This window comes from Coffea eugenioides, unplaced genomic scaffold (genome assembly GCF_003713205.1).
Source record: "Coffea eugenioides isolate CCC68of unplaced genomic scaffold, Ceug_1.0 ScVebR1_2574;HRSCAF=3625, whole genome shotgun sequence".
NCBI lineage: Eukaryota > Viridiplantae > Streptophyta > Magnoliopsida > Gentianales > Rubiaceae > Coffea > Coffea eugenioides.
In genome coordinates, this window is record NW_020863072.1 from 1 (window position 1) to 27,037 (window position 27,037).

Sequence of the window (27,037 nt, forward strand, 5' to 3'; positions counted from 1 at the left end):
ATGAATTTCAACTGTTCAGACTTCATCACTTGGATTATCAAGGAATAGAACCTCCACTTGCTCGCTATTAAACCCTTCATAATAAGGCTTTAAACGATGACCATTGACTACGAACTTTTTCTCCGTCTTAAGACTTTGGATTTCCACTGCACCATAATGAGAAATGTTAGTAACAACAAATGGACCAATCCAACGGGAACGCAACTTACCAGGAAAAGCCTAAGCCTCGAGTGATAAAGTAGGACTTTTTGCCCAACGACAAATGACTTTCTCGAGACTTGTTGGTCATGAAAGACTTTGTTTTTCTCCTTATAAATTGCTGCATTCTCATAGGCTTCATTCCTTAGCTCCTCCAACTCTTGTAATTGGAGCTTTCTATTTCCTCCGGCCTCCATAAGGTCCATATTACACGCTTGAGCGCCCAAAATGCCTTATGTTCAAATTCTACCGGTAAGTGGCACGGCTTCCCAAAGACTAACCTGTAAGGGGACATTCCAATTGGCGTTTTATACGCGGTGCGGTAAGCCCATAGAGCATCCTCCAATTTCACACTCCAATCCTTTCTATCAGGCCTCACCATCTTCTCCAGGATCGACTTAACCTCTCTATTCGATACTTCGGCCTGACCATTCGTTTGGCGATGGTAGGGAGTGGACACTTTGTGGAGCACACCATACTTACGAAACAAAGCAGTGATCGTCTTATTACAGAAATGGGTGCCCCTGTCACTCACTATGGCTCTCGGCATTCCAAAACGGACGAAAATGTTAGATCTTATAAAATCTGCAACCACTCGAGAATCATTAGTCCGGGTGGCTTTTGCCTCCACCCATTTGGAAACATAGTCAACAGCAAGTATAATGTACAGAAACCAAAAGATGAGGGGAAGGGACCCATGAAATCTATACCCCAGACATCAAAAATCTCAACAAATAATATGGGGGTTTGACTCATTTGGTCTCTACGAGAAATATTCCCCACCCTTTGACACTTATCACAAGATTTGCAGAACAAGTATGCATCCTTAAAGAGAGTAGGCCAATAAAAACCACTTTCTAACACCTTACGAGCCGTCCGCTTAGGACCAAAATGCACTCCACATGCAAATGAATGACAAAAAGTCAAAATAGAGTGAAACTCACCTGCACTTACACACCTTCTTATCACTTGGTCTGAACATTGCCTCCACAGGTAGGGGTCATCCCAAAGGTAATGTTTGACATCACTCTTTAGCTTATCTTTTTTAGCTTTTGACCACCCTGCAGGTAATTGATTCGTTACCAAAAAATTGACAATGTCAGCGTACCAAGGTATTGACGAATCAATGACTAATAATTGTTCCTCAGGAAATGATTCTCTTAACGGTAGATCCTCTTGATTTGTGAGCAACCGGCTCAAATGATCAGCCACCAAATTCTCAGCTCCACTCTTATCCCTGATTTCTAGGTCGAACTCCTGCAGGAGCAAAATCCACCTGATCATCCTTGGTTTAGCATCCTTCTTCGCCAGCAAGTACCTCAAGGCTGCATGATCAAAGAAAACTATTACTTTTGCACCCAATAAATATGACTTAAATTTTTCTAGTGCAAAAACAACAGCTAGTAATTCTTTCTCCGTCGTGGAGTAATTAAGTGGGGCTCCACTTAAGGCTCTCGACGCGTAATAGATCGCGTGTGGTGCTCTTCCAATTCTTTGTCCCAACACGGCCCCCACGGCATAGTCACTCGCGTCGCACATCATTTCAAACGGAAGGCTCCAATCTGGGGGTTGAATGACAGGCGGCGATGTCAATGATTCCTTCAGTTTATCAAAAGCCACCTTGCATTCATTTGTGAAATCAAATAGCACGTCCTTCTACAGTAACTTGAACAGGGGTGCTCCTATCTTTGAAAAGTCTTTGATAAATCTCCTGTAAAAACCTGCATGGCCAAAAAACAAACGCACTTCCCGTACACATACGGGGTAAGGTAGAGCAGAAATAAGGTCTATTTTAGCTTTATCCACCTCTATTCCCTTAGCCGACACAACGTGCCCTAAGACGATGCCATGATCTACCATAAAGTTACATTTTTTCCAATTAAGTACCAAATTCGTCTCTATACATCTTTTCAGAATTAAGGCCAAATTCTCAAGACATTCATCAAAACTATCCCCGTACACACTAAAATCATCCATGAACACCTCGATTATTTTTTCCACATACTCAGAGAAAATACTTACCATACACCGTTGAAAGGTCGCTGGAGCATTGCAGAGGCCGAAAGGCATTCGACGGTAGGCAAACGTGCCAAATGGGCATGTGAATGTGGTTTTTTCCTGGTCTTCTGGTGCTATCGCGATCTGAAAGTAACCTGAAAAGCCATCCAAGAAACAATAGTAAACACGACCTGCCAATCGTTCTACCATTTGATCAATAAAAGGGAGGGGGAAGTGGTCCTTTTTAGTCACGGAGTTTAGCCTCCGGTAGTCGATGCACTGACACCAGCCAGTAGCTTTCCTGACCGGGACCATATCACCCTCCTGGTTCTCCTCCACGGTCACCCCCGCCTTCTTCGGGATCACTTGGACAGCACTCACCCACGGACTATCCGAAATAGCGAAAATGATCCCTACCTCCAGAAGCTTGAGTATCTCCTTTTTCACAACTTCCATCATCAGAGGGTTCAATCTTCGCTGTGCTTGCCTCACTGGCTTTGCATCATCCTCGAGTCTTATCCGGTGCATGCACAAGGACGGGCTAATCCCTTTAATATCGGCTATGCTCCACCCAATTGCCTCCTTATGCTCCCTAAGGATTCGCACCAGCCTGTCCTCTTGACTTGGAGATAGGTGTGCAGAGATGATCACCGGAAGTGTCTCCCGGTCTCCTAGGAATGCGTACTTTAGATGCTTCGGGAGGGGCTTTAGTTCTAACTCTGGTGCCTGCACAACTGAAGGGAGCAACTTTGTCTGAGCCTCTGGCACAAAAAGAGAAGTAAGCTCATACCTTGGGGATACGGGTGGAAGTGAGTGTAAGGCTTCAACAGCATGGAGCAAATCTTCCCTTAGGTCCACATCAAGAGTTACACCCAACTCCAGATGCTTGATTAGAGCCACTTCCATTGCGTCTTTGCCATCTAATTCAAAAGTTTCCTGCACAAAAGGCTCAATAACGCTCAAAGCAAAGACCGAGTTAGATTCTTCTGGATACTTCATCGCCTCAAAAATATTGAAATTCACAGTTTCACTATCAAATTCCATTGACAAAGTACCCTCATTCACATCTATCTTAGTCCTGGCAGTGCTAAGAAATGGTCTACCTAACAAGATAGGTGACGGGTTTAATGATTTTTCATCTCCCATGTCCAAGATATAAAAATCTGCAGGAAAGACCAATTCATTTACCTGAACCAAGACATCCTCAACTAGCCCCTCTGGATATGCATTTGTGCGATCAGCTAGTTGGATTATGATGGCTGTTTCTTTAAGTGGCCCAAGATTTAGAGAAGCAAAAATGGTCTTTGGCATCACATTGATTGACGCCCCTAAATCTAACATTGCTTTCCTGATCGGTGTATTCCCGATCTTACAGGGGATCGTGAACATACCTGGATCTCCGCACTTGGGTGGAAGCTTTCTTTGGAGCATTGCTGACACATTCTCTCCCACCGCTATTCTTTCGTCCCCTCTCAGTTTCCTCTTATGGGTGCACAGATCCTTGAGAAATTTAGCGTATTTCGGTATCTGCTTGATTGCATCCAGTAAAGGGATGTTAATCTCCACTTTTCGGAACACATCTAAAAGCTCTTTTTCCTTCTCTACCTTTTTTGTCTTCTCCAGCCTGCAAGGAAAAGGAGGTAAGTTAGATTTAATAGTGGGCGGAGGAGTGAAGGTTACCTTAGGATCCTTGCGAATACGCCTTTCCTCTTCAATTTCCTTCTCTATCTCCTCTTCATTTTTACTTTTTGAACTTTCCACTTTAGGCCCTTCCAGTTCCTTGCCACTCCTCAGCGTCATGGCACTTACATTTCTGGGATTTACCTCGGGTTGCGATGGTAGTTTTCCATAAACGTGGGACTCCAAGCGGTTGATGGCAGTTGCCAGTTGGCTTATTCGAGCCTCCATATCCTTCATGCCTGCTTTTGTGTCTGCTGGAACTGAGTGGTGCTCATGGTTAAGGCTCTAGTTTCTTGCTGGAGTTGAGCCATATTTGTGGTCAATGACCTGGTCTCTTGCTGGAGCTGGGCGGTAGTCGTAGCCAGACTCTTGACAATATCCTCCAATGAGCTCCCTGTGTTGGAGGATGAGGGTTGCGGTTTCGGTCGCCATGGTTGCTGAAATCCTGGTGGACGATTGGAGAATGAATTTTGTTGCCTGTTCCCATAACTGAGATTGGGATGGTCCCTCCAGCCCGGATTGTACGTATTGGAGTACGGGTCGTACTGCCTGCGGGGCGCGGGCACGCCTCCGGCCATGTTCACTTGTTCGGCCCCATCCTCTTGCAAAATGGGGCACGTGTCCGAGCAGTGGTCCATGCTAGTACAGATTCCACACACCTTTGCTCGCGGCGTGTCTCTCATGGCTAATTGCCTAACAACAGACGTCAACTCTGACAGTTGCTGCTGTATGGATGAAGTCTCTACCTCGTTGACTCTACGGGGAGGGTTGCTCTCACGCAAGCTAAATTGCTGGGAGTTCTCTGCCATGGCTTCGATGAGCTCCCACGCTTCCCTCGGTGTCTTGTTTGCAAGTGCTCCCCCACTCGCAACATCAATGATACTCCTATCGGTTGATTGGAGCCCTTCATAGAAGTATTGGATTAACAGTTGTTCACTAATTTGATGTTGCGGGCATCTAGTGCACAACTTGTTAAACCTTTCCCAGTATTCATACAAGGACTCACCGGGATATTGTTTAATGCCGTAGATCTCCTTCCTCAAACTCGCAGCCCGGGATGCAGGGAAGAATTTTTTCAAAAACTTCTTTTTTAACTGTGCCCATGTGGTAATACTACCTGCTGGTAGGTAGTACAGCCAATCTTTAGCTGCATCTTTGAGAGAGAACGGAAAGGCTCTCAGTCTGATTTGCTCTTCAGTGACCCCAGGAGGTTTCATACTAGAGCAAACCACCTCGAACTCCTTGACGTGCTTGTGAGGTTCTTCGCCAGAGAGACCATGGAAAGAAGGTAAGAGTTGAATCAACCCCGACTTCAGTTCGAAAGCAGTATTCTCCGCTAAAGCGGGGAATGTGATGCACAAGGGTTGGTGAGTCAGCTCCGGAGCAGCCAGCTCCCTCAATGTTTGGTTGTTGGCCATGCTTATTTCGTCTTCCGCTGACTCGTTTGCAGCAAATAAGTGCCCTTCTTTTTGCCTCTTGGTCTCTTGTCTCCGCCTACGCGCTGCCTTCTCAACTTCAGGATCGTATACTAATTTACCTGTGCGAGAAGAACGGGGCATAAACTAGCAAAAATACCAAGAAGAATAGAATAAAATAAAAATAAAATAAAAACTGAATTTGAAAAGAAACAAATAATCCAAACGCCAACTCCCCGGCAACGGCGCCAAAAATTGACAGGTGCTGAACCTGTGCAATAATAATTACTAAAAAGTCCTAATTACCACCTCAATTAGATAATTATAGAACAAATCCAAGTACTGGAGCAGGGACCCTAGGTGTGCAATGGGTTACTTGATTCACCCTGTTCTCGAAGAGTTTGCTTGATCCGATATACCGAATTTGTCTATAAAAATACTAATTTTGCGTACAATGGCAAGTAAGGTCGATTCCACAGGGAGCAGGTAGGAAATTATTTCTTTCCAAATTAGTAGAACGAAATTGGGGGATTTTCAATGGGAGGCAAATAAAAATAAAATAAAATAAAACAAACAAAATTCAAAACTAACTCACAAAGCACAATTCACTAAAAATAGCAATTAACAAAAGTTCTACCCAAAGGATCAACTGTTCAGGCACGGTCCAATTAAATGCTCATCGATGCAAAGATATTTCATCCATTTTTCACTAGGTTGGTTATAGTTATCAATAAGCTCTGACAACCAGTTCTTCCTTACTTTTTCGACAGTCAAGGTACGACCATTGACTGCTTCTCTAACCAGATAACAACCCTAGGCACGACCGTAGGAATTTAATTACCCAATTGCATTAAAGCTAGAAGAACCCAACCCTAACCAATAAACACGCTAAGAGGGTTTATTTAAATTAGATCTTGTGTTTCCCTATCATAAAGCCAATTATGGTGGTTGCCACGGGGTGTTAACTAAATGAACAATTACGGATTCTATTTAATTAACGTGGCAGTAGGCTATTAAATTAAATCAAATACCCGGCCGTTGATATTCAATTAATCAAATACCCATGAACAATTAATTCAGGAAACGCACGAATAGCAATAAATTGGAAGAAATAATGAAGATTCGATTAGATCTCACAGATTTTATGGACCGCACCCTTGCGTCAACCTTTGGGTAGAGGAGAAAATTAGCCGCTCCTCATCGTGTCAATCCCGCGTGGTTTAATTGAGTCCATTCAACTAATTGTCGGAGAATTGGGGTCGCAATCACAAAGCAGAAAATCAACGCAAATTGTCTTAAGCAAGGGCAACAACTCAGGAGTCAAGCCGTACAAGACGAAAGCTAAAAGAAAGAAGAAATACGTCTGACTGAAAGAGAAGAAAAAGAAAACTCAAAACTGATCTAATTGTCGCCGACGGAAAGCAAAAGAATAAAATAAAAAAGCGTCTGACTTCTGAAGCTAAAGCTAGGGTCTCTCCCTCTTTCTTTTTGAATCTTGCTTTTTTCCCTTTATAGCCGCCGCCCAAAAGAAAGTAAAGACAAGAGACGTCTGGAGTAATTCATCTAACAAAAGCTATCCTTTTGGAGTTTTTATCCCATGCTTCTCGCGGTTCACGTGGACCGCAGTCCGGCTTTCGGTTTCGTCCACCTTCTAAGGCGTGGCCACGCCTTGGAACGGGAAGTCTTCTGGAAATTCACCTCGCGAGATCATTTTTCATGCCTACCACCTACAATTCACACAAATATCGAATATGAGTGAAATTCCAATTCTTAGTACCGTGAATAGCCAAAATTAGGACAAGATAGTAGTGCAAAATACGCCAAATAACCGTTCTATCACAGATTTGATTCCAAACTCCAAGAGTTTCGGATACCAGGGTTGGTTTTCTTCCAAATTTGGTGTCATATTTCGCAGCCTTAAAACTGTTTTCTCATGAAATCTTCAACATGAAAGTTTTTTTCCAACATCTATAAAATATGCAAAAAAAAAAAAAAGAATCGATGAAAAAGAGACTAAAATGAAGGAGAAAATGGCATCCAAACATGGCTGCTCGATCAGCCCTGCTACTTGTCTGCAGAAAATTTTTTTCCTCTCTCCCTTTTTCTTTCTCTCTCACCCCAGATTTTTATGCAGCCGACTTTCTTTTTCCTCCCCTCTTCCGAACCCTAAAGCTACATTTTTCTATTTATATGAGGTCAAGAAACCCTAAAATCTAGAAAGAGAAAGAAACTAAGAAAAATAAGAAGAGCCTCTAGAACCTCATGAGGTGTCATTTTTGATGGATCGTTTGGATAAAATTTGGGAAGTAGTGAGCTGGATTTGTACTAGCTAATCTTGGGGGAAAGAAAGTTTTTTTTTTTTTAAAGAGAAAAGGAGAAATGGGCCAATTGGGCCTCTTTTATTTGTTTTCTTTTTCCAGATTTTTATTGGGTTTTGTTTTGGGGTTTGGGGAAATTTTGTTGGGTTAAAGACAAAAGGAAACTTCTACTAGATATTTTTTTTTAAAATTTTGAAAATCCCTTTTTCTTTTCTTTTCTTTTCTTTTCTTTTTTCCTATAAAAAATGAAATGATTATTTAAATAATGATATAAACAAAGACATAATAAAAATGTAATAACATTTTTTGAAAAAAATTTGGTGTCTACAGTCCCACTTGACTTTTACCGAAATTTCAGTGGCTACCTCCCACAAAATCTCGTCAAAGAGATTTAAGATAATACTAGACTGAGCCTACTTATCCATCTCAACAAAAATTTGCATCTGTTACACTCTCTGTCTCGCTAAATCAACTCCGTCTTCAATCAAAATGGCCTCCATCTAGAGCTGCCACATCCCAAAGTTAACATTCCTATTGAATTTCTCGACAACAGTCTTTATTATTGTCATTGTTGACACAAAACTCAAAGCTTCCGAAAATCTCTAATACCAGTTTGTTAAGTTTGATCCCAGGAAATTGACAAAAGAGTTTTGGTAATCTCAAAAGACAAATAACAAAGCAGAAATAAATAAAATAGAACCATAGAAATTTATATGGGTCGCAAAATTTTACTATGAAAAAGAGAGTACAAAAATGTCTTAAAAAAGTGCTCCTAGACCCAAAATACCTAATAATTAAAACATAAGAAAGTCCAAAATATCTTACTTAATAAAAGGTTTAATGACCCAAAAGCCTAAATAACCCATTAAAACTTACTTGGTTGGGTGCACTTAAGCCCATCACATACCCACTCTTTTTATAGCCAATTAAGACAAACAACTCCTTTACAAAAAATGATGTGGGACAAAGCCACACATAACAATAGTCAATTATTGCCGATACTCCATGGTCCATAACTCAGTGCTGAATATTGATTTGAGAAAAGGTCAACTAACTAGCTTTTGAGTTTTCAATGTTTAGATAGTCAGAACGGTTCACTCCGTTTTTTTTTGGGTTAAATTATTGAGAACCGATTGTGATTTTGCATGTTGTTACATGATTCTTACTAAATCTTGAATTTCATCTAAAGTGATGGTTTTGCATGTCTACATAATTTTTCTATGATTTTATGCAAAGTTGTCAGAACCTTATTCTGTTTAGTACTTTGAGTAAGTTAATACTGGCATTTCAACTAACACATTACGTGCATATATTCACATAATTTTTCTATGACTTTATGCAAAGTGGTCAGACCTTATTCTATCTAGTACTTTGAATAGGTTAACACTGGCATTTCAACTAACATATTACGTAGATTTATTTCCAAATTCAATGAATATTATACTTCACTTTACCTCATTCAAATTCATATAAAAATTGAAAAATTGAATAATTAACTAACAAGACATAAAAGAGAGCACTTAAAACATTCATGCAACTAACAAATATGCAAACAATTTAGTTTTAATTGAATGATAGTACATGTTACCCAAACACAAGCAAACAACAAAAGATTTTCTTATATTTCACCTATAATCAACTAACTGATTTTCATATCATAATTAGAGTTTTTTCTTCTAAGACAAAAGGGAAAAAAACATTCATGAATTAATTTAAATGTATCCATATTGAACATGCCATTATAAAATTAGGAGGAAAAAGGAATAGTAGTTGTTTGTGCTTTATGTTGCATTGTCTTCAAACAAAATTATAAAAACAATAGAAGAAAAATGTTATAGAGAATATCCATCTACCTCTGTCAATGAAATCTTAATTGATGACAATGAACATTTACACAGAAATAATTAAATATAATGGAATAAAAATTCCCTTGTGAATTATATAATTACAAAGAGTTTATGTACAAAAGGTATGTATGTAAACAAATTAAAAAGTGGTGCCAAAAAATTTTTAAAAAAATAGTGCAATAACTTCATACTAAAGAACTCATTCAACTCATATTACGTGATAAATAATAATTGTCTACTCTACAAATAATTAGGTTTTATACAAAATGAAAATTATGGAAAACCTGAATCTAAAGAAAAAAAATACCATTCACATACTTTATTCTTAAATAATTAACAAAATTGTAATTTTACAATTAAATGGTCAGTATTGATAAGTATTGATATTGCAAATACTATTCATGAAGTGTTTAATAATTTAGCCAAATCTTAGTTTTTAATTATTAAAATATGATAATTTTACTAGAAAGTAGATCACAGATTTTATTTTCAATAGGAAAAAGACATAACTCAACCCCAACTAATAAATGAGCTTGCAAAGTCATAGGGGCAGGAAAATAGATGCATAGTACAATAATTAAAATGATAAAGATCTAACAAGTCAATTTATGTTGTATTCTAATGCCCCTTTTAAAATTTTAGTAGCAATTGCAAATTAGATTTGCTTCTCATATGCATACTTGATGTGTGCATATATATTTTCTTCTCAACAACATTATTTTGAACTGTACAAAAAAGTACAATTTTATAATTTAATGGTAATCACAACACCTTTGGTAAAACATGATAATATTAACAATTGCTATAAAGTTCAATCCAAATTTTAGTAGCTACAAAAATATCGTAGTTGGGTTATATTATCGGCATAATATAAATTAAGATACTAAATAATGAACAAAATTAAGTAATTGGTAATTGTACAAAATGTTTATTGTGTACAAAACAATTAAAAGTTGATTGTACATTTTACAGTTATAAAAACTTTGAAGATGGAAGATTATCATATTTAAACTAAATTGTTAATATAATATTGACTAATAAGCAAAATTAAGCAATTGTTGCTGTAAAAAATGTTTATTTTATACAAAGCAATTAAAAGTTTATTGAACTCTGAAAATGGAAGATTATCATATCTAAACTAAGTTGTTACATATTTTACTTGGATTGTGACAATAATAAGAGGAAATTTTCTATGTTCTATCAAATTAGTGTATACAACAAAACCTAACCAAAAAATATACTAAAACATTATGATTTGGATACAACAAATTTTTATCAATTTCAGTAATTGTAAGCCTTTTTTGTTATATTTTTTACAATTATCGATAATTTTTTTGAAGTTTTCTTATTCAATATGACATAATATAGTGAATTTAATTATCAATTTAATCTTTTGTTTTCTCATTAATTGTTTATAACCTGTTGTCTTCTTATTAATTGTGATTTTCTTCTAAACCAATATGTATATAAAATAGTTAGCTTTAATTATCATGCATAAGGATATAATAATTGCAGATAATTTTAACACATACAATAATTGGAGATGAAGAAAATGATTGGTGAATATAGCTGTAAGAGGGCAGTTTTTAATTTTAATTACCAACATTTTGAGATGTAATTTATTAAAACTTTTCATTTTTCTTATTGGTGTTATGATTGAAATGCAATAATTCTAATTAAAAGACATGACAATAATTTAGGTATAACAAAAACTAAGATCAAAATATGCATACACTTACACTCTCTATTGCTAAAACCCATCATACTTTTTATATAGTAATGATTAAATATCCACTTTACATAAAATCATAAGGAATTATGTGGATATTTTAAAATATTAGAGAGTCATGAAATAATGTGCAAACACTGCGAAGTCACGGGAGGTTTCTAGTGATATATTTTTTTTTTTGGCTTGCATTTTCGGTTGACTTTGCAATGCACTTGATGCAAGTTACTCCAATAGAAAGGAGCTGAGCTTTCTTGTATGCGTCTATTTTGCTTTTTGTAAAATTCTTTAAAGAAAGTAATTTGCTAAATATTTTAAAAGGAAAATTCTTTCTTTAAAGGCATTGAGAACTGCTGCGCAAATTTGATTATCAAATTTAGAATAACATATCAGTAAACTTTAAAACGTATTGACGTTTGTAAGATGCTAAGGCATTGGCTTCCCAAGAACTTTTAGTCGAATTTATAGGATTTTGAGTTTTTTTTTTCTTTTATTAAAATCCTGAGTTAGTCAATTTATTGCTAATTGGTTTTCAAGATGAATATCAAAATTCATTATAGTGGTATTTGAGTTGGATTTCAGCTTTTTATTCATGAACAAGTTTATTGTTACATTCTTCACTCGGTTTTTTCCCTATAGGAAATTCACCTAAATCAATAGATGACATGCAAAAGTTCTTCACAAACTTGCTCAAACTTTTTCAGTCTGCACGAAATTGACATGAATAAGCAAGGGCAGTTCTTAAGATTCTCGCCCTCTATAACAAAGGCAATAACGAATTAGGTAATACACATAGTCGAATATCAGATATGATGTTTCCATGAGCACAAGGGCTACCAGACAATAGATAAAGAAGACCACCACGAGGGGCCTGTAGTCGGTAATCACGACTTTCTGCACTATTAATGCTTGAAAAGCTGCTACGATTGTGAAGACCGCGGAGTAGAAGATGGAAATCATGTCCACCACATAGTAGCAGGGCAGGGAAAGATAAAAATCCTCAATTTCAAATCGCAAAAAGATAATCACAAGCAGAGTCCCCATGGTGAACAGAGAGGAGAACAGCCCTCCAGCTAAGTAGAACATCAACAAGCCGAATTCCCAGCGCCGGTTCTTGAGAAAAATGGCCTCTCCAGTCGTTTGATCGAAACCTCCAGGTACAGTAAAAATTGCAGCAAAGTTTATGGTACCAATGAGGACAGACACAATCAACACAGTGTTGGCCAATGCTCTCACAGTTTCCTCAGCCTTTTCGCGTAGACTTGCATGGTTCGTCTCGAATACTTGTTTTGCTGTCTTCCCATCAGAATTTTGTAGTTGCCAGAGATATGGAAAAGAGTCATATTGCACCCGCTGTGGAGCCAAAGATCAATCATAAGTTGCAAATAGTCGGGAAAAGAAAATTAAACAATATACACCAAGCAAAGCAATACTGGTATTAATTTTAATTTGGTACCTTAAACCAGAGGACTTCCCACATCATTTGCTGAAAAACTCCAGGGGGAGTGCTGGGAGGGGATTCCAGGCGTGCTGCGAGATGTATAATGCTATTTCCTTCACAATCAATAGCACTTAGCATCCCGTCCATGTTAGTACCACTAGTCATCAAGTAGTCGTACAAGAACCATTTTTTCTCCTCCACTGCAATTTGCAGTATATTCCTTCCTTTTCCATCGAAACTATACGCAGCTTCAGGGTAGACACTGAGGATTTCCTGAACTACCTCAATGATGCCCAGTCTCGTTGCTTGTATTAGTGGATCTGGCATCCTATGTTTCTTTTCTGATGATATCCCAAACTGGCTGCCTTCAAGATCTTTGTCCTCTGTATGCACATAGTTGCTCCAATCTTCTCTTCTGATTAACCTTTCTGCAAGCATTACTGCAACTGCATGGCTTTGCTTTGCATCATCAATTTCTTTAAGCCAAGGAAAACCTAGAGGGCGAATACATCAAATTGAATAAACCATTAATGAGTAACTCCAATGTGGGCTTTTTTGTTCTCCTTAGCATCTGTTATTTTGGCACAAATCTATTCGGTTCTTAAAAAGAAACCGTTTGAGGAGGTTCAATTGGCCAAAATGAATTTCTAGACTTGCGATTGCTTATTTATATTTATTCTACGACATGCCGATGAATAAAAGATATGTGAAGTAAAAGGAAATTGAAGAGAGCATGCAGGCCAAGCTGCATAGCACTTGAAAACAAAATTCTTACATTGTTTGACATGAAAAAGGAACTAATTTACTCAAAAGAAATAAGACGTTCTCGTAACTACGAAGGTAGGCTAGACAAGACTATGCTTCAACTCTCAAAAGAAGAATTTGGGGAAACAAAAAATTTATCCATATGAAGTAGATACAAGAAGATGCTTTACCCAAGATAAACTTAACAGTAGGAGATCTGTTCAATTTATGAATGGAAGCTGAATTGTTTGGTTCTTCTGCAATATGGACAGGTCGCGATTCCTTGTACAAGACTGGAATACCTGCCAGCAACACAACGAACTGACAGTATCACTCTTTCAAAATTCTGAGGGCATTTTAAGCCTGCTTACTAGAAAAAACCAGCAGGCAGATAACATGGTAGTTCAAATTGCTTCTCCATAGATCCCAAAGCCACTAAACACTAAAGTAGATGATTTTTAACAAGGTTTCCAGGCTATGTACAGAATCATGTCACCAGAACATACTACACTAACTCTTAGTTAAAAACTTTTGTCTCCCAATGTCAGCGAGGGAAAAAATCATATGCTTGATGAGATCTTCATAGACTTCAAAGCCACATCACATTCAGCCTAATGATTATTGGCAATTTGCCTAATCAACTTTACGGGTAGAGTACTGAAGTACTTAAAAGAAATTCAAATGTCTCCTAAGACTGGGAAAAGTCTTATGTTGCGACTTGCATGTGGGTAATGATACAGCACTTACAAGAATAGATTATAGTTCGGAGTATATGCAGAGGAATGAGGGACTTCATCCCAAGATCTTTGAGCGTGTAGGCAGAACCACTCCTGAAGGACTCTTGTTTTGCAGCCAAAAGATGTAAAGCAGTTTTTCCTTTTTCATTACGTTTTCCAGCAAGATCAGGATAGGACTCCAATAGGCCAATTGCCAAACCTGTTTGATACAATAGAGTGAAACATGTAGGAACCAGTAAACTTGAAAAGGACTAACATTTAATGCAACAATATCCCACATCATATTGCACCAGCATAGACCTGGACAAAAAATAAGATAGCATAATCTGATAAACTGAACAAACATAGAGTTCAAATTCAGCAACAAACTTAACAGCTTTTGCAAAGACAATAAAAATTTTACTTGATAGATAAGCTTACTGTAACATTCTCCAATTACAGCAGCATGAAGGATTGTGCATCCATCATTCCTCCTCATCATGCAATCACCAATATACTTTTCCAGAAGTGAGAAAACTTCCTTTTTCCCACATGCCGCAGCCACAAAAAGAGGGGTTTCACCTAGTTTGTTGCTGTCAGACACTAAATCCTTTTCTGTCCTTAACATGATCTCTGCAACATCCTTGTGACCAAATCTTGCAGCCTCATGCAATGCAGTGTCGCCGTTGACATTCTTTGCCTTCAGATTTTCACTGGTCACAAGACCATCTTGGAGAAGTAATCTGAAGGCAGCCACATTTCCGTGAATGGCCAGAAAATGGAGAACAGTATCACCACATTTATCAAGTGGTTTCACACCCTCTTCCCTCCAGAAACTGCGAAAGTTTTCTACTGACTGTCTTTTCCCCTCTAAGACTGCTCTATAAGCAGCAGATCGATGGCTTAAGTTGATTCCTGATCTTGCCATTTTGAATAGGTATAAAAAAAATTACTTCAAGGTTCTTATGAGAGTGCCATATCCAGTAAATCAATCATATGTAGTATAATATTCCACTCAACGAAAGAAAATCTTGGAGGAAATGAAAAGCAAGAAATTGCTGTAGTGCTAAAGGTGGACAGATAAGAAAGCACTAAAAAGGTTACTACGACTTTGGAGTGATTGCTGATAGGACGATCAAATTCACTAGATTGTTCTGTATAGAAATATCCTTTAAATGCCAAAGATTAATCTCTAAGGCTCCGTTTGTTTCGGTTTAAAATATCATCTTCATATGAAAAAAAATTATTTCCCTTCATTTTCAGGTGTTTGGTGCACTTTTGAAAAATAGTCCTTGAAGCCAAAACCCACAAAGAATGTTCCCCTCAAAGATTCGTCAGATTCCTTCTACCAACGACCAGAACTCCCATCCACACCTATATCAATTCATCACCCCAATCCATATACTTCAAATTCCAAAATATTAGATCATACTCCATGATCAGGAAATCCATAGTATCGCAAACCCATTACCATTATCGATCATACTAATTACCTAATCGCTATGTCAATGGAAATTGCTTCGAGAATGAGATCCTTATCATTGATAGAGTTCTATCAGATGAAGCACTTCACTGATGCTTACAAATAGTGCTAAGAAAGATAAGGAAGATGGGGAGGCATCTTTGTGGTGGTGGTGGGGAAGGCGGCTGTAGGTCTAGGTTAGGCACAATAGATAATTTTCAGTCATGATCTGAAAATTTTCGGTTTAGTAAAGGATCATGAGACTGATGAGCTCTCAAAATTTTTCCTGTTAAAGGGATCGTGAGGTTGATGGGCTCTGAGAGTTATTGGAAAATAACTTCGGTACAACAGATGCAGAAGTCATTTTACTCCTGATTGCGTAAAAGATTTTCCACGGGAAAAAATTTTCCCAATCTTTTTGGCTGCCAAACATCAGAATTTCCTGAAAATATTTTCCAGAAAATATTCAATCCAAACAAACAGACCTTAAGTGGAAGTGATTGTTAGACCTGAGGTTATCATGATATTTTGAGTATGGATGGTTATACTTGTTTGTTACATGAATGGGTATATATTTGAAGTGTGAAAAGATGGTAAATAATCTATAAGGATTTACCATCTCTTATAAAAGAGGAATTGTCACATATCTGACCACTTGTATAACTCAGAATTCTTGGCATAAGTGAAAGAGTCTTAAAATGTGTTTGTAAGTACTTCTTCATTGGAATTAGGGTTAATTCCACTTTGTCCCCTTAAACTATATGCGAAATCCCACTTAAGTTCCTAAACTTCAAAATGGAACACTTAAATCCTTAAACTACAAAATTCATTCCATCATAGTTCAATTTTTGACGGAATGCACAAAACCTAACAGAATGGTTCTCAATTCTGTTAGTTATTATTATAATTAAAGTTAACCAAATCTAGCAGGGATATAAATATAATTTCACGAGACGTAAGACAAAAAAAACCTTAGAAATTTGTAATTAAACAAAATTTTCTTTTCTTCGCCTTCTTCTTTCTATTTTTCCTGCGTCTTCTTCCTCCTTCGTTTTCCTTCTCCCCTGAAGCACATCATCAGAAATCAAAAGCCCATGTTCTTCCTTAGGAGCACAACAACAAATTTTTCAGATTTTTCTTCAAGGCCACCGTTCTAATGTGCGCGATTCTTTCTACCTTGGGTTTTCTCTTCATCCTTTATTCTTAAATTTTTTTTGGCCGGGTATTCCTCTGCTATTTCTGCTCCTAACGCCATACTAGTTTTTATGCTTTGCCAAATCCAACGCTCATTTGTTAGCTCATACAGACATATCTACTACACAAGCAGTTAAAAAGGTTTGGTGGCTGCGTACACTCGCCTAAGTGGGAGAGTAGAGACCTCAAAATGCCGCATCTCAGCTCTAACTTCTTAAACCCTCGGATGCCACAGAGCCACACACCCACCCCTACCCCTCCCCCGGGTCATCGTGTCATCAGATATTCTTCATGGCCATCGATGCTCTGCCCATCCACCACAACACCACCGCACCACCTCCTCCCCCACCGCCCCCCACCAACGTCCACCGCCACCACCCATTCTCCTTATTCACCCATTTCTACTGGGGTAAAGATGCCGAAATACTCTTCTCCGGATGGCCCGCACACAACTCCGCCATGTATGCACTAGCCCTCCTGTTTGTATTTTTCTCAGCTATTCTCCAACATCAACGTTTTCAGACCCAGATCCAAACGCGTAGTCGCAATTCTTTTCCAGATGGGGATTTGCGCAATTCGGGCAAGGTTCGCGTATCTGGTGATGTTGTCCATGATTCTTATAATGGAGGAATTTTCATCGCTGTTGTGGTAAGCCATGCGATTGGATACGTGGTTTTCGGGAGTCTCGTATCCATCTTCAGAAAAGGTTCCGCTAATCCTGAAAATTAAGTTAAACACGATGGATCCTTTGTGAAGTGAAGTGAAGTGAACAGAAACTATGCCCTAATCTGTGTCAACAGATGTGGAGAAAGCTAAAGCTAAAGCTCAAATTGAGGTTGATGTTCACAACACTCGTAATGCTGCTTTTATGGGTTAAGGATTCCAAAGAGACCAGTCTGAATTACCTCTTCCTAGTTATGGGGATGTTGTGAAAGAGTACACTATATACTACTACCTATGTCAAATTTCTTCCTGGCACTGTTATTTTTCCTATATCTAAGAATTTGGGTCAGATCTATTTATTATAAATTTTGATATATAGATGGTCAATTGACATTACGATTTATGGCTTTGAAGATTTATTTTGCATTTGGGTTCTGGTTAGTTTCAGGATTTCTCATTAAAAATTAAAGATTAAAACAATAGGGAAGAAACAGAGGAAAGGAGAATGAGAAGAACAGAGGAAAAAAAGCGAATGAAGAAGAAGGAGAAAAGGGGGTAAAATTATCTTTATGTCCCTATCTTTTTGGTTTTTTTGTTTTGGGTCTTATTAAAATTACATTTATGTCCCTATTAGATTTGGTTAACTTTAATTATAATAATAACTAGCAGAATTGACAACCATTCTGTTAGGTTTTGTGCATTCCGTTAAAAATTGGATTATGGTGGGACGAATTTTGTAGTTTAAGGATTTAAGTGTCCCATTTTGAAGTTTAGGGACTTAAGTGGGATTTCGGATATAGTTTGAGGGGACAAAGTGGAATTAACCCTTGGAATTATATATTAGTACAAAAATTGAGCGTTAATCACATAATGGAATAGGCACAACTTATTTCAAGATTAATATAAGATAAGTGTGATAAAAGGATATTAATTACATAGTAAATGTTCACTAAAATGTGAAGTCGTTTACTTAACTTTTTTCATTAATAAGGTAATCATGATGCATTGAATCCTAATCTATAAGAGTGAGTTAATTGATTAGTGGAATCAATGATGAATTAAATGGATTTTTAATTTATCTAGTTCTTATTTATTAAGAATTATAATTTATGTTTATTGTTAATGTATATGAGAAGCTAATGAGAAGCTAATGGGCCATGCACGCTAAGAACTTCTTTAACCGGATTATATGAATTTCAAGTAGGGATTTGATAGATAAGTTTTTATAACTTATAATTTAATTTATGAGACAAATTAAACTTGAGAAACTTATAGTACAAATAAGATTAAACCTTCCAAATATTAGAATAACAAAGATGAATCCTATTGTAAACTGACGTTAGGTTTCAATAAGGATATGGACAACTTATTTGTCTATAAATATTCACTAATTTTAGGGCTTCCCAATACAAGTATTGTATTAGAATAAGAAAACTAAATCCTATTGTAAACTAGTTTTATATTTCTATAAGGATATAAATAACTTATTTATCTATAAATACTCACTAATTTTTTGCTAACAAGACTAATTGATGCATAATTGTCTTGTGAGATTTTTGAGAAAAATCTTGAGAGAAAAACATCTAAAATTCATCCAAGAAATAAGGAAAAAAGCACATCTCTCATTAGGGCAAGTTTCTCTATGAAAAATTAGGATTTTTTACAACCAATTTATGGAAGGTGTTTTGGTAATAACTAGTACTAATCTAATTTAAAGTAATTCGACCTAGAAGATTCTAGTTAAGGAGGTTCGTGTGGAGATGTGAGGCTACGTGGATTCCTTTACCCCTCTGCATAAATTTCCACTGGGCTAAGAAGATCTTCCTGGGTTGAGGTAATATTCTTAAATTAAACTAACTTTATGTCACATAGATTTAATCAAAGGTTGATCAACTAATCAAATAAAAAATTTTAAAATTTTCTGTATGCATGTGTTTATGATTCCTTACAGTGGTATTGGAGCCAGGTTTAATTAATTCATGTAAGAAATTTATTTAATTTCATGGATGATGATGAGATCATGATTATATGCTATTCTTGTAGTTGGTTTGAGTTTTTATATGAACAAAAGTGATTGAAAATTTTTCTGAGAATTGTTCTTGAGTTTTTCAATGACTGTAATCGGGAATTTTCGTCAAAACAATAGGATTTGTGGCTATCCTTTTCTGTTTAGATCACAAATAGAAAAACCAATAGCAAAAGAACGAATAGAAACAAAAAGACAGCGTTGTCCATGTTGACGAAAGCCACGGCCGTTCCGGAAATGTGACTGCTTTTCGTGATATGAATGGATAAAAAGTGTCTTTTTCCCTTAAAAAATTGTTGATGCATGAATTCTCTGGCACGGATAGCTATTAAAATATACAATGAATAAAGAAGAATTGTTAGGTCCACCGTAACCTTGATTAAAATCACTGGGTCCATGAATTTAAAGTCAAAAAAAAAAAAACCTCGATTAAAGTCACGGCTAGATAAGATGCTCGCACCTGGATTAAAGATCAAAAACTCTGCAAAATTTAATCACGGGAAGTTGCGTCAAGAACACTGGATTGCAGCAGTTTTTAATGTGATTTTGCGGTGGCTGGTTAGCTGAAATTTTTGTTCTTCGTTGCTTCAAATTCCAGCCATGCGATGGTGGTGAAGATGAAGTTTGATTGGTTAACAATTGCTGGAAACTTTCTGGAAAAACGAAATTGACGAAACTATTTTGTTTCGGATGACAAATAAAATTTGGTTATTGATTTTCTCTTGTGTTTGGATTTATAAACTAACTTGAAATTTCCTATAATTCTAATATGATTACAATTAAGGTATTTGCAGGAAATTTTCTAGAAAAAGGACAGTTAAGCAACTGGTTAATTTCCTATGACAAAAGTTTTTAGTCATTGGTTTCCCTTTTGTGTTTAGTTTTCTAAACTAACGTGGAAAGTTCCTATATTTCTAATATGATTAGAATTATTGTACTTTCCTAGAAATTCTAGAAATCCAAATTGGACAAGAAATTGTTCAATTGAGTTTTGGAAACTTACTCAATTTTAGTGAGACTAAAATTAAGAAAGTGTAACCAACTTTAAAACTTCCAAATTTGATGAGATTAAATTTGATAAATGTTCATATACTTTTAGAAGCTTTCTAATTTAATGAAATAAATTAGAAAAGTGCTCCAAAGTTAGTATTTGAAATTCTAAAATGGTTTAAGAGAAAATTTCCAAACCTAAGTAAGTTAGGAAATTCTAGCTGGACTAGAAAATCCTAATTTTAACTTAGGCTCATAATAGGATTACGAAAAACTTTTGTTCATGGTTTTAAAATATTGAAAATTGTTCTAATGAAATTAGAGAGTGTTTTCCATAATTTTAAAATAAATAAAAAGAAAAACTTCAAGAGTTGAAACTTTAAATGATTTAAAGTTTAGGGAGAATTGTAGTTTTAATTCCCAATGTATTACCCATGCACGGAACTAGTTCTCAATCTATTTCAAAAAGTAAATTTGGTCCCTAATCTATCCAATTTTGCGTAAAATTGGACAATTGACAGATTCCTTCCAATTGACTAACGGAATGTGGCGCGTGTACTCTCTGTACCAGAACATGCAAGTGGTTCCAATTTTGCTATCCCCTGCAACGGGGCAAAAAGGAAATAAGAAAGAAGAATTGGAAGCAGGAGGCTATATAGCAGGCGGGAGGAATCAGAAAGAAAAGAACCACACACCAAGTGTACTGATATTCGAAGCATCCATTATGAAATCTTTGCGCGACATATAAATTAAGGTGAGAAGGCAGTCACCTTGCTCTCAAGAATTTTGTAATGTTGGCTTCCAGTTCCGGACTGGAGAGAGGTGAGAAGGCGGTCACCTTGCTCTCTTCCAAGTTAAACACAAAAAGGAGAAGTGGCCGAAGGACAAAGAGGAGAAGAATTATTCAAGCCAACTTTGGTCAGTGCCATCTCAGAACTCACACACCATTCTCTCTTTTTTCTTTTTTTTCGGCCTTTCCTTCTTTCTTTAGTGCAAGTTTCCAAGAGCCCCTCAGTTCTTCTTCTACAACAACCAACATTGAAGAAGAAAAAGAAAATTTAATCAAGATGGTTGAAGGGGGAGTCTCAAAAGCCGGCAGAACTGAATTCACGGAGTGTTGGCGCACAACATGGAAGACACCCTATGTGAGAACCCGTAACTTTTTCATTTTCTAGGTTTTATTATCTTTAATGGCATGTTTTCTGCATTTTCTTGCTTAGGAAAAATTTCTAGATAATTTTTATGAGTAAATAGAGTTTTTAGGTGATTTTTCTAGTATCGAATAGTTTTTGAGAAATTAAGAGTATATATCGGACGTGGGACCCGCTAGTGCGGAAAATTTGGAAAAATTCGGCCAACTAGGTTAAGTTTCGGATATTGGGTTTAAATTATCGGGTGCTAAGAGATAATTAGAGGTTACCCAAGTGGATTGGTGTGAGAGGAACAAAGAGATAGAGATGCATTAAATAGGGTGACAAGTGTCACCATAAGATTAATTCTTAAGTTTGACTACTATTCATAACTTTACCATTTAATTAAAATTGAAACTTTACCATTTAATTAAAATTGGCCAAAAATCATCTTCATTTCTCATCCTCTTGGCCGAATTTCTTAGGGAGAAAAAGAGAGAAAAGCTTCCAATTTTTGCCTTCATTTCTTGCTCAAATCTACCAAATCAACCACTTAATCTTACTTTTGTTCCATAGAAAACCTTAAATGAGTGATTGTGAGGTGTTTAGTGGAGTTGTTTGGAAGGCTAAGGTGATTAGTTGCTCTCTCTCTTGTTTTACTAAGGTGAGTAGTGAAGGACCCCTCTCCTCCATCTAATGATGTTTAATTCATGATTTGTGGTAGTTTAAGATGTAAGTTTATGGATTATATCTTGATTTTGGTTGAATTGGTGAAGTTTTATAATTATTGGTGATTTTTCTGTTTTTATATGATCATTATTATGGGGTCATGTATGATGATTGGAAATGGTATTTAAGGAAGCTAGAAGGTGGAAAAAGTGGATAATTGCAAAAAATTTCTGTTTTGGAAAGAAAATTGGAAAGTTGGGGTTTCATTGTTCTTCATTCTGCTTGGCACTGTAGCTCATAGTTAGAGGCCGAATTGGCCTTGGGTTAAAACATAAAAGTTGTAGGGGATGATATTTTAGAGATGCCTGCAAAATTTCAGATCAATCGCAGCAACGTAGATTGTGAAAAGACTGAATTACCCCTGCTGCCCTGTTTCTACCCGAATTTGAGAATTGCGTCTGTAATTGGTTATTTTGGTTAGGAATACTTCAGAATTGGTTGTTAAGGTTTTCGAATGAATTGTAACCGTGTATCTTAGCTTTTGGATGGCTTTGGAATCACTTGATTTGGACTTAGGTAGCCTGACTTATAATGTTTGAACCAGAATGCGGTTTGTGAACCTGTTTTTGCGGTTCTGGTTTAGTATCTTGCATTTTTGACCTGGTTACACTCGAAACTGGACAGAGTAGCCTTCTTCAACATTGTAGCCCTATCTCTTAGCTTCGAAACGGTGTATCTTGTACCTCCATCCGATAATCGTAGTGCCGATGGTGCCAAAACCGCAAAATGATGTCAAAAACTATTTTTTTTGGGTTAACACTTAACTCCATTTCCGGATTTTTTTGGTTTCCTCTAATGCTTATGCATTCTTATGGAGCCCTATTTTGGTGGTATTTGGAATTGGTTTATGACTTGTAATTGAGTCTTATTGTGTTTATTTGAATATTTTAGGGCTTGACTTTCATTTCCGGACTTTTCCCGAACTTGAATTGTACTTGTACTACTTGGAGCTTACTGAACGGCTATTGAATGAATTTATTTTGTGTGTGACTTTGGGGCTGGCTGAGGACATAATGAAGCCATGACGGCTGGAAAAGTAAGCAAATTTAGGAAAAATGCTGTCCAATTTTCTAGGCCGTTTGGTTCCTTTAAGTTTGAATTGCCTTTTGGTAGAAATGAAGGGCTTTTGAGTTGTTTGAACCTAGGTCTTCATGTTACCTTTTCGTTTTCAAAAATCATGTTTTGCACCCTTGCATTAGTAATTATTTGGCGAGGCATACGACGTGTAGTCGAGCCTCACTTGTGCATTCCGTTTACTCGATTCTGGATGTGAAACCTTCAATTGGTTTACTTTGATTATTTTAGGGTTTCTTGGCGATTAAAGCCAATCTGAAGTGAAAACTTTTGAGGTATCTGTACTGACACCGGTGAGTGTACCACTCCCCTCACTTGTTGTTGTTTAACTCGGTTTTTGTACATGCAATCTGTGATATGAACGACTGAACTATCTGTTTATTCTGTTTGAGACGAGGGTGTACTTTATCACACTCGTTCTCTTGTCTGTTCATATGCCAATTTTGAGTGCGTATCTGAATCTGGTATCTGTATCTGGTATCTGTATCTGTATCTGTTCTGACGTCGTTTGGAAACTTGTATCCAACGACCTTTCTGTGACCTCTGAGTTCAACCCCTGTGGCTAGTTACTCGAGTCGGGCCGGCAAGGGCCTGATCGATTAGACAACGAACCACGGTAGTCTGTTTTGGGATTTTTGGGTATTGAGACCCTTGATTCCGGTATACTCGAGTATTACCATTTCTGATCTGATTGGATTTCGGGCCCGGTAGGGGTATGTGAGGTGGAAGGAATCGGAGAAAGTGGAGTCTACGGTATTGGATACTTCTTTAGCGTTGACGGAGTGTCAACTATTATTTCGATCATGTTTCGGTGATGCAAATGGGAATTTGGCTCCTGAGAGCCACTTGTATCCTTCCTATTTGATTCATTGGTTCCTTTACTTTACATCTGGCATGTGTACCTGATTTGTTAAATGTTTGTATACCATGATTTTACTGCTATATGTCTGGTACCTCATTGAGCGCAAGCTCACCCCTTTCTGTCCCTTTTATTTTCCTTACAGGAAAATAAATCCTTTTGGACTGGATTTGATAGTTGGTTGCCGAATTGAGCTAGATGGACATATCTTTTGTATAGCTCATTGATTGAAACCCTAAATGTACTTTTGGGTCCGTTTCTCTTTTAATTTGGCAAACCGTACATATATCAACTTTTGAATACTTTTGTATGCCACTTTGGATTGTATATGCTTAATTTCAAGATGTATATATTTGATTGATGCTTGGTTGGATTTTGACGTGTCGGTTACTATTTATGGCCGACTCCGTTTTCATTTTTTTTTTATTTTGTGATTTTGACTTGTTTATGCGCGTTTGTATGTTCCGGAACGTATTAGACGGCTCTAAACTGAACCGTTAGTCCTGACGAGAGTTGGGCAGGCAGTCCGCTAACCCCTTTGGTTCGCCTTAGGGGAAGGTGGGGCTGTCACACCCTACATCATGAGATTGGCCTTATCCGCTGGAATTGGAGATCTCCTCTTTGGTTATGACACAGGTAATCCAGAAAGCCACCCCACCCACCCCCCGGTGCTTCATTCACAGAAGATTGCATCCCTTTTTATTCGCTTCTTGCACATGGTTCAAAGTCTCGGCCGAGTCGTCACCGTCTCGACCCCTACCGATACGATACCGTGATGAAACGATACCGAAATACTTGACTCGCCGAGAAATCGGCCGAGTCATCACCGTGACGGATTGACTCGGTCGAGTCACTCCAAGTTATCCCGAGTCAAGACGAGAAATCAGCCGAGTCACACCGCGACGGATTGACTTGGCCGTTTCTTTTGCTATTTTTTAATTATTTTTATTTAGCATACTTTTTATATTATCAATAATTTTTAGAATATTAAATACTTTAAAATTTGCATCTCACGAGACCGTGATTGATATGCCGAGACCAATGTGGAACGTTCCCGGCCGCGACTGCGACCGCGACCGTGACTTTGAACCATGCTCTTGCAAGTTGCATCCCTAATTTGCTGCAGGAGTTATTTCCGGTGCCCTCCTTTACATTAGAAACGACTTCAAAGCTGTTGACGGGAAGACATGGCTCCAGGTACCACGACTTTCTTTCACTTTTCATCATCCTCTCTCAAGAATTTCTCCTTGTTCAATTACTACTACTCCAGGTAAACTGTTCTTGTTCAAAAATTTTTAGGAGACAATTGTCAGCATGGCTGTTGCAGGAGCTATTCTTGGTGCTGCATTTGGCGAATAGATCAATGACAAATTCGGTCGCAAAATCTCCATTTTGGCGGCTGATATTCTCTTCTTTGTTGGAGCTATCGTTATGGCCGTTTCTCGAGCTCCCTGGATGATCACTGTTGGGAGAATATTTGTTGGCTTAGGGGTTGGGATGGCATCCATGACTGAGCCTCTTTACATTTCGGAAGCCTCACCCCACAGAATCAGAGGTGTTCTTGTTAGCACAAATGGTTTCTTAATTATCCTATCTTATCAATTTGGCTTTCATCCACGTAAGAATTGGCCATCTTCTTGCTCCGTTGTTGTCCAATGCGTAAAGAAAGAAGCCGCTCTTTACTCGATTACATTTTTATCGCCTCAGTCTGCTTTTGCCTTTTGTAATTTGCGACTCCCCTTTGCCAAGCAGGGTAAAGTTGACGAGGCCAAATCCATATTACAGAGGATTTATCCTACTGAGGAAGATGAGGGGGAAATGCAGGCCCTGAAATCATCAGTTGATGAGGAAATGGCCCAACAAGATTTTGTAGGAGAAGGCAGCTTGATTTCAAAAGTAAGGCAAGCCTTGAGTTATCCTGTTTTCCGGAGGGGACTATATGCTGGGATTACAGTTCAGGTGGCTCAGCAATTTGTTGGCATCAATACTGTCATGTATTATAGTCCAAGCATAATCCAGTTCGCTGGTTTTGCTTCAAACCGGACTGCTTTGGCACTGTCCCTCATCACTTCTGGTCTCAACGCAATTGGGTCCATCATTAGTTGTGTTTTGTTGATAGATATGGAAGGAGGAGGCTTATGATCACTTGGCGTGTGGTTCTTTTGTTTATGATTCCTACCGCCTGCTATATACCCTCCTTCTTCCAATTCTTCTTTCTTATTTCCTTTTTGCCCCGTTGCAGGGGACAGCAAAATTGGAACCACTTGCATGTTCTGGTACAGTGAGTGCACGCGCCACATTCCGTTAGTCAGTTGGAAGGAACCTGTCAATTGTCCAATTTTACGCAAAATTGGATAGATTAGGGACCAAATTTACTTTTTGAAATGGATTGAGGACCAGTTCTGTGCATGGGTAATACATTGGGGACTAAAACTACAATTCTCCCTAAAGTTTAAGCATACGATGATTCATGATTAGAATTAAATAAATACTTTTATTATGCTTTCATTTAATATTGTATTATGTGCATGCATGATGGATGGCTATGGATTAAGACCAATATGATTGTGAATGGTTGAATGTTTGTATGGTTTGGTTTTGGTATTTCTGGAATAGGGCCTACGTGTCCTACCTTTGCTATACACTCTTAATGCAAAATATCTTCTCATCTCGCTTCCCTTGAATGTTACTCAAGGTTTTTCTCAATATTATGTAATGTACTATATTAGGGATAGGGAGAGAATGAGGATCTAAAATGTTTGGACTAGATTTATATTTGTAATATACAAAGGAGATGGAAACAGCACCAATTCCACCATAGCGGACA

At 37.5% G+C, this 27,037-nt stretch overlaps 4 protein-coding genes, 1 non-coding gene and 1 pseudogene across 5 annotated transcripts; 3 read left to right on the forward strand and 3 right to left on the reverse strand.

The window, feature by feature from the left end:
* Positions 1–21: 21 nt before the first annotated feature.
* Positions 22–4,113, reverse strand: LOC113756982 (the record flags this gene model as incomplete). The annotated part of the gene is made up of 4 exons (XM_027300411.1): positions 2,221–4,113; positions 1,157–1,818; positions 358–902; positions 22–146 (listed from the first exon to the last, which is right to left on the reverse strand). Coding segments are annotated over exons 1-4 (3,225 nt in total), but the record flags the coding sequence as incomplete, so codon positions are not given.
* On the reverse strand, positions 4,110–5,435 carry LOC113756978. The gene has a single exon (XM_027300407.1). The coding sequence runs from the start codon at positions 5,433–5,435 to the stop codon at positions 4,110–4,112; it is 1,326 nt and encodes a 441-aa protein (XP_027156208.1).
* LOC113756983 lies at positions 4,816–4,922 on the forward strand. The gene has a single exon (XR_003466174.1). It is a non-coding gene; the product is annotated as a small nucleolar RNA R71 (small nucleolar RNA).
* Positions 5,436–11,859: 6,424 nt separating the features above from the next.
* LOC113756979 lies at positions 11,860–15,011 on the reverse strand. The gene is made up of 5 exons (XM_027300408.1): positions 14,525–15,011; positions 14,115–14,303; positions 13,559–13,669; positions 12,639–13,117; positions 11,860–12,535 (listed from the first exon to the last, which is right to left on the reverse strand). The coding sequence occupies exons 1-5, from the start codon at positions 15,009–15,011 to the stop codon at positions 11,924–11,926; spliced, it is 1,878 nt and encodes a 625-aa protein (XP_027156209.1). The 3' UTR covers positions 11,860–11,923.
* Positions 15,012–17,030: 2,019 nt separating this feature from the next.
* On the forward strand, positions 17,031–17,616 carry LOC113756980 (copper transporter 2-like). The gene is made up of 2 exons (XM_027300409.1): positions 17,031–17,445; positions 17,540–17,616. The coding sequence occupies exons 1-2, from the start codon at positions 17,031–17,033 to the stop codon at positions 17,614–17,616; spliced, it is 492 nt and encodes a 163-aa protein (XP_027156210.1).
* A 3,869-nt stretch (positions 17,617–21,485) lies between these two features.
* Positions 21,486–26,491, forward strand: LOC113756981 (annotated as a pseudogene).
* The last annotated feature ends 546 nt before the right edge of the window (positions 26,492–27,037 follow it).